This window comes from Orycteropus afer, unplaced genomic scaffold (genome assembly GCF_000298275.1).
Source record: "Orycteropus afer afer isolate SDZICR_OR568_19922 unplaced genomic scaffold, OryAfe1.0 scaffold00024, whole genome shotgun sequence".
NCBI classification, from domain to species: Eukaryota; Metazoa; Chordata; class Mammalia; order Tubulidentata; family Orycteropodidae; genus Orycteropus; species Orycteropus afer.
In genome coordinates this window covers 12,952,852-12,964,321 of record NW_006921611.1, presented here as the reverse complement: position 1 = coordinate 12,964,321, position 11,470 = coordinate 12,952,852, and the positions used below count along the sequence as shown (strand labels likewise).

The window sequence follows — 11,470 nt, the reverse complement described above, 5'->3', positions numbered from 1 at the left end:
GTTTATCTTGCTTCTTTATGTGGACTGTGATGTTCTTTTGTCTCCGAGGCATCGTGACGTTTTTGTGTTTATATTTAATTGATGATTATGTGTTGGAGTGACTTGCCCACAATTTTCGTTTTCTTTGTTTTGTTTGTATGTTATCTATACAGTCAGGGTACTGTGCTGTGCTTCTCTATTCACTAGTTGACAGCACTTGGACACTCACCACCTGTCTCCGTTCCTGTTGTCAGCCTCTCATATGTCCCTGCTGACCTTGGCAAAGAGAGATTATTCTTAGGTCCCTGGAATCTGAATGAGAATGCTGTCACCTTAAAACCCAAAATGTTTGCCACCTGTAAAGATTTAAAATGGCTGTACCCTCAGTCACTTTCAGTATGCAAAATGGCCACCGGTTGTAAACATTCAAAATGGCTGCACCCTTGGTCCCTTTATATATCCAAAATGGCCATCGTTTATACATTCAAAATGGCTGAGCTCTCTGGACAGTGGAAATTCAACAGCTCAGGTTGTCTCCCTCCTTGCTGTTTGCTTGCCTGGTCATAGGTCACGAGAGCAGTCATTCCTGCAGCCCTTGGTTTCCAGGGCTTATCTTTAGGTCAGTTTCCAGGTCCCAACACCATTTGGAAATATTCAGGTTGTTAGTCCCATCAAAAGCAGCTGACAGTCCACAGCTCCTACCATCTCCGTACTCACTATTTTCGTTCAGCTTTTTCCACTAGTTTGATGCCTAATCCACTTCTGTATAATTCCTTTCAAATCTCAGGGCTCCAGGATTATCTTCTGTATCTGTATCAATTTGTTTTTCTTTTCTTTGTTGAAGAGTGTCTGTGTCGCTTGTTTGCCTATTCCTTCATCTTACCGGAAGTCACAAAACATATATTTTTAGTGCTTCCTGTTATGCATTCAATCATATCCTCCAACAAGATGTGAAACTTGGCTGGGCCATGATTCTCAATGGTTTGATAGTTACATAATAGATTATGTTTTCTTATCTAGTCTACAACTCTCCATCTCTTGAGTGGTGCATTTAATCCATTGAAATTCAGTGTAATTTTTGAAAAATATGAATTTATTGCTGTCATTTTGTTATGTGCTTTATTGTGGTGTTGCTGATTTTTTTGTTCAGTATAATTTTCTGTACTGAGCTTGTTTTGCTTATGAATTATGTCATCACTTTCTTCGTTGTTGTTGTTTTAGTATTTGCTAAATATTTGTGCTTGTCCTCTTTTTTATTGTGATGTGAAGGTTTATCATTTTTCTTTGAGGTTACTCTGTGATTTATAGTTTTCTTCCCAAGTTTAGAACAGTCCGTTCTGTCTTGCAGTTGTCTTGACTTCCCTACCATTTAGAAGTTCTGTAGTTACACAGTATTTCCCCTCATTGTGGTTTGTAGTTGTCCTCTTTTATCAATTGTTGTCTCTATTTCCCTGTTTACAATCTTGTAGGCTTATTTACTTTGGATACTTACATAGGTGGTTTGGTTTCTGGGTTATGTCACCATGTGTGTTAATGATTGTGGTTTGCTGCTGTTAGTTTTCTGTCCAAAGGACTTCCTTTAGCATCTCTTGTAAGGTTGGCCTTGTTTTCACAAATTTCCGCTTATCTTGAAATGTCTTAATTTCACCATCATATTTGAGGGTGTTTTATTATATACTGGGTATATAATTCTTGGTTGGAAATTTTTTCTTTCAGGGTTTTGTATATACCATTCAATAGTCTTCTCAACCACTTTCTGCTGAGAAACCCGAGCTTAGTGTTATTGGTTGCCCCTTGTAGATAACTTTTCATTTTTCCCATGCTGCTTTCAGGATTCTTTCTTAGTCTTTGGTTTTGGTGAGTTTGATGATGATATGTCGTGGTAATTTTCTTTTGGGGTCTATTGTGTTTGCATTTTTTTGGAGTTCTTGAATGGATATAGTCTCATCTTTCATCATACCAAGGAAATTGCCTTCTAGCAAATCTTCGACAATTTTCTCTGTGATTTTATTTGTATCTTCCTGTTCTGGAATTCTGATTACACATAAGTTATTCCTTTTGATGGTTTCCCACATGAACCTTAGGCTTTCTTCATTTTGTTTTGATCTTTTTTCTAATTGTTCCTTTTCCAAAGAAGTATTCATGTCTTTGTCTTCAGTCTAACTAATTGATTCAGTTCTACTCCTTTGCCCATTCAATGTGTTGTCTATTTCTGAAAATTTAGTATTAGTCTTCTGAATTTGTATTTGTAGATTTTATATCATTTATAATTTTTCATGTATTTTGTTATTTTGTTCTTGTATTGTCTTTTGAAATTGTTGTGGGATTTTTTTCTGTGTTTTTCTCCATTTTGTCAGTGTTTTCCTTGATCTTTCTCTCAATCCTTTGAAGTCACCTAAATATAATTCTTTTGAATTCCTTATCAGGGGTTCCAATGCTGCTTCTTCCTTAGGGATGTGTTCTGAGTCTGTATCCTGGTTCCTTTATTTCTTCTGATTTATCTTGCTTCTTTGTGTGGTCTGTGATGCTCTTTTGTCTCCGTGACATTGTTATGTTTTTGTGTTTATATTTAATTGGTGATTGTATGTTGGAGTGATATGCCTGAGATTTTTGTTTTCTTTGCATTTTATCTAAGTAAGCAGGGTACTGTGCTCCCCTATTCAATAGTTGGCCGCACTTGTTTCCTTTCCTTTTGTTAGCCTTCCATATGTCCCTGACATCCTTGGCAAGCGGAGCTTATTTTTAGGTCCCTGGGATCCGAATGAGAATGCCGTCACTATAACTATCCAAAATGGTCACCTCTTGCAACATTCAAAATTGGCTGCACCCTCGGTCACTTTAAATATCCAAAATGGCTGCCGCTTCCAAATGGCTACACCCTCCAGACAGCCAAAAGTGCACAGCTTAGGTCGTCTGCCTCTTTGCTATTTCACTTCCTAGTCATCGGCCACCAGCCTAGTCATCCCTGCATCCCTTGGCGACCAGGGCTGATCCTTAGGTCAGTTCTCAGGTTCCAATACCACTTGGAAATATTCAGACTGTTGGTGTTGTCAGAGTAGATGACAGTTTGCAGCTCTGTCTGTCTTGTACTCAAGTGTTTCCATTCAGGTTCTTTGACTAGTTGGTGCCTAAACAAGTTCTGTATACTTCCTTTCAAAGCTCAGGACTCCAGGATTATCTTCTGTATCTCTCTTAGTTGATTCTCTTTTCTTTGTTGAAGAGGGTCTGTTAGCTTGTCTCCTTATTCTGCCATCTTACCAGAAGTCCTTGACTCCTATTCTTTGAAAGATATTTAGTTAGGATATCATTGCCTGTTGAGAGATCCTTCCAATTATTTTTCATGGAGTACCATTTTACCATATGCTTATACCAAAGCAAGCCAAACTCACTGCCATTTAGTCAATTCTAATTCATAGCAAACCCCCTTGGGTTTCAAAGGCTGCAAATCTTTACAGAAGCAGACTGCCCCATCTTTCTTCCATGGAGTGGCTGGTGGGTTTGAACCACCAACCTTTTGATTAGCAGCCAAATACCTTAACCACTATACCACCAGAGCTCTTTAGCCTATGCTTACAGTTTAAAAGGGGGGAAAAAGAAATCCAATTAATTACCCTGTTTTGTCTTACTTCAAATTCCAGTTTCAGTTGTGATTTCATTATCTATAATTTTCTTACGTATAATGCTTATATAGGGTATTGTATAATGTCTGATTTTAGAAAACTCTCTTGTTGATGGGAAAGGACTCAAACTTAGGTTATGGTCAAGTTGTTCTACTTTAGGATCTTATTTGAGGTTCTCTTATGCCATTCTATTTATTGTTACCTTTTGAAAAGTCTTAAATCTATATGTATTGGAAGAATCACTACTCTCCTTTTCCTGCCTCTTCCATTTATTTGAAGACTGGGCAAAAAGACCTTTGGAGAATTTCTTGGAAGAAAAGAAAAAGTTTATTAGGGCTTCTTCCTGTGTGTTTGACTCTACAGAAGTTTTATAACACCTGAGAGCAGATTTTTAAAATTTAATTTTCTTTTTAAAAACTTTAAACTTTGACATATGATTAAGGGATCTACAGACCTTATTTTAATTTCTCATATATCATTAGTGCCCTTTTTTTTCAGGAGGAGGGGGAGAATGTTTCTAGATTCAGTCCAAGATCTCACATGGCATTGAGTTGTTATATTCCCTTAGACTCCTCCAGTCTGTTATAATTCCTTAGACTTAATCTTTCCTGACTTTGACTCTTTTAATGAGTACTTACTGGTCAGTTATTTTGTACAAATTTGGATTTGTCAATTGCTATCTTATGAGTAGATTGAAGTTAGAAGTTTTGACAAATATACCACAGAAATGGTGATGGTCCCGTTTCAGAGCATCAGAGCAGAGAGTATATGATAATGACATGTCTTATTATTGTTAATGTTAACTTTGATCACTTGATTATAGTGGAGAAACCTGACAGATAACCTTAAAGTTAATCTTTTTTCTTACTGTCCACTAACTTTAGCATCCATCTATCGTTCTTGCTTGTAATAGTTATTACTGTGGTGTTTGTACAGTGGAGTTCATAATGGATGGATTTTCTATTTCCATCATTCCTTCTATATTTTTTAAATTGGGATTCTACTGTAAGAAAAGTTGCCCTCTTTTACTTATTCATTCAATTTCTTCATTATGGACTTAAGGATATTTACTTTAGTCTATGAGTTACAGTTTATTGCTATGATTATTTATTTTGTTAATGCAAATTATCTCTTGCAAGTTGCTTTCTGTGTATTTTTGATATGCCTCCATCATTTTTTGAGCATTTACTCTCTGGCACCACAAGATGTTCTAGGTTATTATATATCGTATATCTTCAGTGTCCTTCAGCCAGCTGGTACTTTGTGGAAATCTTGCCCCCCCCCCCCCCCCCTTTTTTTTTTTGGTGAAATACCTTTTAGGAACTAATGTCTAGGCACTAGGTGTAGTACAGGAATTTTTTATTGAGGATTGGTGTACTTCATCTATGTGTGGGATTGAGGATGTATGTGAATCCTTTCCAGTTGTTTGTTGGATTTTTAGTTTGTATGTTTATTTTCTGGGAGACTTCATCATACTTTCAAATGAGAGGCCTCGATCTGAAAGAGCTTAAGATCTCCTGAAGTGGTATCTGAAATCTTACAGTGTATTTATGTCTGCGGTGTTTTTATGTGAAATTTTCTTTCTTTATAGGCATGTGGATATGTCAAATATGTCGACCTAGGAAAAAAGGACGAAAACTTCTACAAAAGAAGGCAGCACAGATAAAACGGCGCTATGCTAATCCAATAGGACGACCAAAAAACAGGTTAAAGAAACAAAACACGGTGTAAGTTGTACTTGTGGCAAGGTGAGGGGAGAAAAGGATAGGGTCTTCTCTATAGTGTAGGATTCACTTGTCTTTATTTTTTTGAAAAATCCATTTATATAACTAGCAGTTTTATACAGTAATAACTAATTTGAGCTCTTAATTATTTATATGTGTTGAAACTTTTAATTCTCTTACAACCCAGTGAAATGTAGGTACAGTTGTTATCCCCATTTCTCAGAGGATGAAAATAATGGCATAGGAAGATTCATTTATACAAGGTTAACTGGGATTAAAACCTAGGTAGTCTGACTCCAACGTCTGACTCTTAACATTACTTTTTATTGCTTATATAAGAAAAGGATATAAAAATTAATGTTTCATGCCTGTTGACGTGTTAGCTAAGCCCCATTTCTATATTCTCCTAATGTGTAAAATAATTTTCTTCTACTCGCAGAAATCAGGAATATAGTGTTTTATCTGTTAGCAAAAATCAGGAATATAATCACTTGTGGACTAGAAGATTGGGCTGTCTCTGGAGGAAATGGGGGCAAGATTCAGTTAATTCTGTCTTTTTAATGTATCTTCATAGTAATCTACTTTTGATAATGCATAAAAATATCTTCAAGCCTTTCTTTATTATCTATATTACTCTCTTTATTATCACTACCCATTTTCTCTATTTTAGACATCTTAAAAGTGAGATACAACTGAAGTGAATAGGTACTAGCAGCCTGAAATATTGCAATCAGATATGTAGTCTTGTGTTTTTAACATTAAGTCAAACTTCAGTTTTCCTAAAAAATGATCTTTAGATTTCTGCCTTTCAGAGGGTAATACATCCCTTGTGTTTAGAGGTAAAATATAACTGAGTTCATGCAAAGATCATAGCATTACAGGGTTTTATATTGGGAAGGTTCTTAGTTGTTCTCTGGTCCAGCTCTTGTAAAGCTGAAGACATTGTTACTGAGAGAAGATATGATTCTCCCACGATGTACAGTTAATAAGTGTCAGAATTATGACTCTAAACATGTCTCTCACTCCTGGTCTAGGGTTCTTTTCACTATCAATAAATAGACTACCACTTCTCATTTGTATACTATTTATAACATTATTAACATTGTAGATTTTTTTTTAATGCTAAGAGGTTATTTACTAATTAAATATTATGTAGAAATAGAAACCTTATAAAATTTTCTTTTTAATAGTTACCCTTTTCCCTGTTTGATTCTTTAGATCAAAAGGTCCCTTCAGCAAAGTTCGAACTGGCCCTGGAAGGGGTCGGAAACGTAAAATCACTCTCTCCAGCCAATCAGCATCGTCATCAGAAGAAGGATATTTAGAGCGAATAGATGGCTTGGACTTCTGCAGAGATAGCAGTGTTCCCCTAAAGTTCAACAAGAAAACCAAAGGGCTCATTGATGGCCTTACCAAATTCTTCACCCCTTCCCCTGATGGGCGGAAAGCTCGAGGGGAAGTGGTAGACTACTCTGAGCAATATAGAATCAGGAAAAAGGGCAACAGGAAATCAAGCACTTCAGATTGGCCCACAGGTAAAAGTTTATTCACTTAGAAACAAAAAATATTCCAAAAGTATTTTATTTAGAGTAACGTTAGTTACCTAGAATAAATTTATCTTTGATAATAAAAAACAGGTTATGGAATATAAGAACATGTTAGCAATTCAGATTTGGATGATTCAGAGGTGATGACTGGTAAGAATTTAGAGGCTAGGGATGAACTGAAAGAAAGAACCAATAAGAATTCTTAGGCTAAAGAAAGCTTTCTTGAGAGAACCATGGAGAATCTGCCTATGAGTATTTAGGGGTATAAACCTTGAATCAAGGATAACTTTGCATTTCATAAATTACTAGATAAATCATGTGATGCGCATTATGATGCTCACTTTATTCCAGTAAGGCCATTGGGAAGAGTAGAGATAGGTAAAATGCTGTTGATCTAAGCATAAGGAAAGACCAAATATATGCAAATATGATAAAGTCATTGATTTTTCTGTTCCACATCTTGTCAAGAATAGTAATTTTTCATGGATTACACTTTAGAGATAAAATAGGAAGGAGTGAAGAAGAGAGGAGACAGAGGGAGAAAGCAAGAGAGAACCACAGCTCAAAACCTTTCAAGAAAGGAAAAGAGTTTGTTCAGCTATACAAACAACAAACTCTTAATAGTCTCTTTGCTGTGCCTTAAGTTTACAGCACCTAACCTTAAGATGGAAGTAGGAAGTAGAAAGAGGTCTAGAGAAAGTAGAAGAATGATAATAAACTAACTCTTTTGGATCACAAGGGCCAATGAGTGTTGTCTCATCTACTGCAAGAGAATTTCTTAACTTTGATTTCCTCCCCCTGAGTGTCTCATTGGTAAGTGCTTGTTTTCAGTGCTTCCTCATTCCTGCTTATATGTGGCTGATTGGTCCACTACAGGAGAGGAAATTGTCATTATCAGGTCTCACTTTTTATGCTTTATTGATTGGCTTTTTACCAGAGTGGTAATCAACTATTTACTCTTTAAATACACAAGTACTTTTCATGTCTTTATCAGCAATGTAGACTATAGACAGGTCCCAGTTTGAGCATGTTCATCTCAGAAAATAATGTAAGCCATTAAGGTTGGGCTTAGAAGAAAAGAATCGCAATAAGCAGGTGCTACCAAAAGGCATTTTAAAATTAACCAACAATTTGCGGAGATAATTAGAAAAATCATTTCCAAGTTTTAGAAATAGAAATAGTTATAGCAAGTGTATGAAGTATATAGAGAACCAATATTCAGCTTTAGGCATTGGTGTGAACTATTGCTTTATTTGACTCTCACTTTCTTTATGAATTGTAGAGTTTAAAGGAACAATTTGTGTGTTATCTGATACAACGCTGTACTAGATCTATTCCTGCATTCTTCTGTGTCATGCACTAGGGGGCATTAAAGTCACATAGTATATTTAGATACTTTTTTTTTTTTTTTTTTTTGAGTTGGGAATACTGTCAACAGTGAGTACTTATCCTTTTTTTCTTCTTGTACTGAATAACAGACAGCCTATATCTGCAGTTGATTGAAAAGAACTGCCTGTCACTAATTGGTCTTTTCAGCCATACTCACACAAAGAGGAAATGATGTCATCAGCGGTGTCATCTTCACATGCAAAGGATAATGATCTACATAATCCCCAAATATTCCCTTCACTAATTTCTTTGTCCATTTGAGGAAGATGCATCATTTAGTGGATGATTATCATAATTTCTCATATTTATCCCAGAGGATTATCATCTGTGATCCTCAGGTTTGTGGAGTTTGTGCTTTAAAAGGGCACTCAGAATGTGAGGGGAGTACTAACTTCCTGACGTCAGTTAAGGTAGCTATTTTGAAGATTATCTTTTTGCTAATAGAAAAATGTATTGACCTTGTGAAGACTGCAGGATCATTGAATTTTAAAAGAGCAAATTTCCCTGTTTTGTTCTGTTGTTGTTGTTATGTGCCGTCGAGTCGGACCCGACTCATAGAGACCCCTCCTTGGGTTTCCGAGGCAGTATCACTATAGAAGTAGATTGCCCCATCTTCCTTCTGAGGAGTGGCTGGTAGTTTTGAACCACCAGCCTTCTGGTTAGCAGTCAAGTGCCTTAGGCACTACGCTACCGGAGCTCCTCTGTTTTGCTCTAGGTAATAAAAATTGTATCTTGCTTACACTACAACTCTTCCATAATACCACAAATGAAAAAATAATTGAATGTTAACATGTTAAATTCATACTAAAAATGTCATATTTTTATAATTTCACCATAAATTTTATATTCCTTAGGCCCTCTTCCCATTCTACTTTTGAATGTTATAATATGTTCAAATATAATCTCTATTAAAGAAGTTTAAATTTAGTTGTGTGATTTTTTTTTTTTTTTTAAGGAATCTTTAAACAATCCAGGATTTTCACTATAATAGAGATATAATATGTACACATTCTTTGTTGAGTATTATCTTCCTAGGAAACAATTCTGTACTCTTCTTTGTTACATAAATGATATTAAAGTCTTCAAATTAAAGACTTTTGACATTTTTTCTAGTTCATGTATCAAACTAAATACAGTAGAAATAACATGAGAGCTCTTTATTTATGTACAGACAATCAGGATGGCTGGGATGGCAAACAAGAAAGTGAGGAGCGGCTTTTTGGGAGCCAGGAAATCATGACTGAGAAAGATATGGAATTATTTCGTGATATCCAGGAACAAGCATTGCAGGTAAAGTTGGATGTTTAGGTTGAGCAGTCAAGCCCTTTGTTCATGGATAAGAAACAGAGGATTAATTATATTCTGGCATTTTATCCATCTAATCTGAAAATAGGTGTGATTTGTTGATAAAATCAGTTTTATGGTTAGGGTGTTCCTTTCAAACTCATGATAACTACCTTGGTTTTACAGATAAACACATTACTTTGACTATCAGTATCAAATGAGCTTGGTTTATTTTTCTTTCTTACAAATGAAGAAGAGTTTGGAATTTGAGCAAAAAGAGAATGAAAACAAGTTTCTTGTAAGTGATGAAGCACCTATATATTCTTCACTCATTCAAGAAGTATTTATTAAATGCTTCTGCCTTAATCCTTTATGACAGGTGGCAAGATATAAATGTATAGATATGTACCAAATCCTGGAGACACCAATGTGAGTGACGGAAATCCTTCCCTTAAGCAAGACTCGTAAATAAATAATTACATTCATGTGAAAAGTACAATCATAGCATACAGGGTATTTTGGGAGAAAAAATAGCGAGCATCTCCCTCTTCCAGGAGAAGCCAAAGAAGGTTTCATCATGGGAAAATACTATTTGAGCGGGGCTTAAGAGATATGTAGGCGTTTATCAGGATGACAGGGAATGGAGTCCCACATATAATCAGAAGGAAAAGCAAGTGCAAAGACTTGAAGATGGGAGAAAAAACATGCTTAATTCTTGGAATTAAAGTAGTTTGGGATAAAGAATGCAGGATGTGGAGAATGTCAAGCTGAGTTAGGAAAGTCAGCAGGGGCTATATTGTACAGGTTCTTCCAGATCATGTTAATTTATCCCCTCTTTCCTTCTTTGCAGTTCAGCTGAATTCTTTCTCTCTTGAGTTCTCTGTATCTCTCACTTTCAAAGTAAGAATTTATGGGACTGATGCTGGGAATTCTTGTTCCTTCCCAAGGAATAGTAGGGGAAACTCTTTAGATTAAGAGAGCCATTAGTGAATAGATTGTTTATTTCTCAGGTTTTGTTTATTTCTCAGTGTTAAAACCAGTATAAACCATCAGCATGCGCTTACTCAGCATTCTATCCTACTGTGATTTAATGGAGTATTGGCTTTGAGTCAGATGGATCTGGGATCACAACTTAGTCTGTCATTTACTAACTGCTACTTTAGACAAGTTGCTTAACCTCTGAAGACCTGTTTCATTTCCTGCCAATTAAGTAAAGCAAAGTATTATAGTAAAAAGTCAACAAGGAGTTTAAAAGAGGGAGTGGTTAGTTTTTCTGACTGGAAACACATGTATATTCTTTCTTCCCCCTGCACTGTTCATAAGTAAGTTGTAGACATAATACTAATACCCCTTTATACTTAAATATTTGTGTATGTATCTTAAAAACTAGGACATAACCGAAGTACAATAATCAAGTCAAAACTTTAATATAGGCTTCTTACCTAATAATTAGATAATAATTATCAAGTCTACAATAATAAATATTATATAATATACATTAATTCACATTACAAACATTATTTATATTATACACATTATAAATAAAAATAATAATTATCAACTGTGCAAAGAACTGGAGTTAGAAAATCAAAATTTCTCAAACTGAAATAATTGAAGAAAAATTCAGGCTTTGAGTTGCAATATTGGAGGATTCTATGGACAAAATTGAAAGACACAGGAAGCATCAAAAGAAGATGGACGGAATATGCAGAGTCACTGTACTAAAAAGAATTGGTTGATATTCAGCCATTTCAGGAGGGAGCATATGATGAAGAACTGATAGTATTGAAGGAAGAAGTCCACGTTACACTGAAGGCATTGGTGAAAAACAAGGCTTCAGGAATTGGTGGAATACCAATTGAGATGTTTCAACGAATGGATGCAATGCTAGAAGTACTCACTCGTCTATGCCAAGAAATTTGGAAGA

The 11,470-nt window shown here is 35.5% G+C and overlaps 1 protein-coding gene across 1 annotated transcript in view; it reads left to right on the top strand.

The window, feature by feature from the left end:
- Nucleotides 1-11,470, top strand: part of KAT6A (lysine acetyltransferase 6A) — a 162,774-nt gene that overhangs the window by 109,552 nt on the left and 41,752 nt on the right. Inside the window, exons 5-7 of the mRNA XM_007935019.1 lie at nucleotides 5,191-5,326; nucleotides 6,542-6,858; nucleotides 9,431-9,549. Of these exons, the coding sequence (XP_007933210.1) occupies nucleotides 5,191-5,326; nucleotides 6,542-6,858; nucleotides 9,431-9,549 (572 nt within the window). The remainder of the gene's footprint in view (nucleotides 1-5,190; nucleotides 5,327-6,541; nucleotides 6,859-9,430; nucleotides 9,550-11,470) is intronic.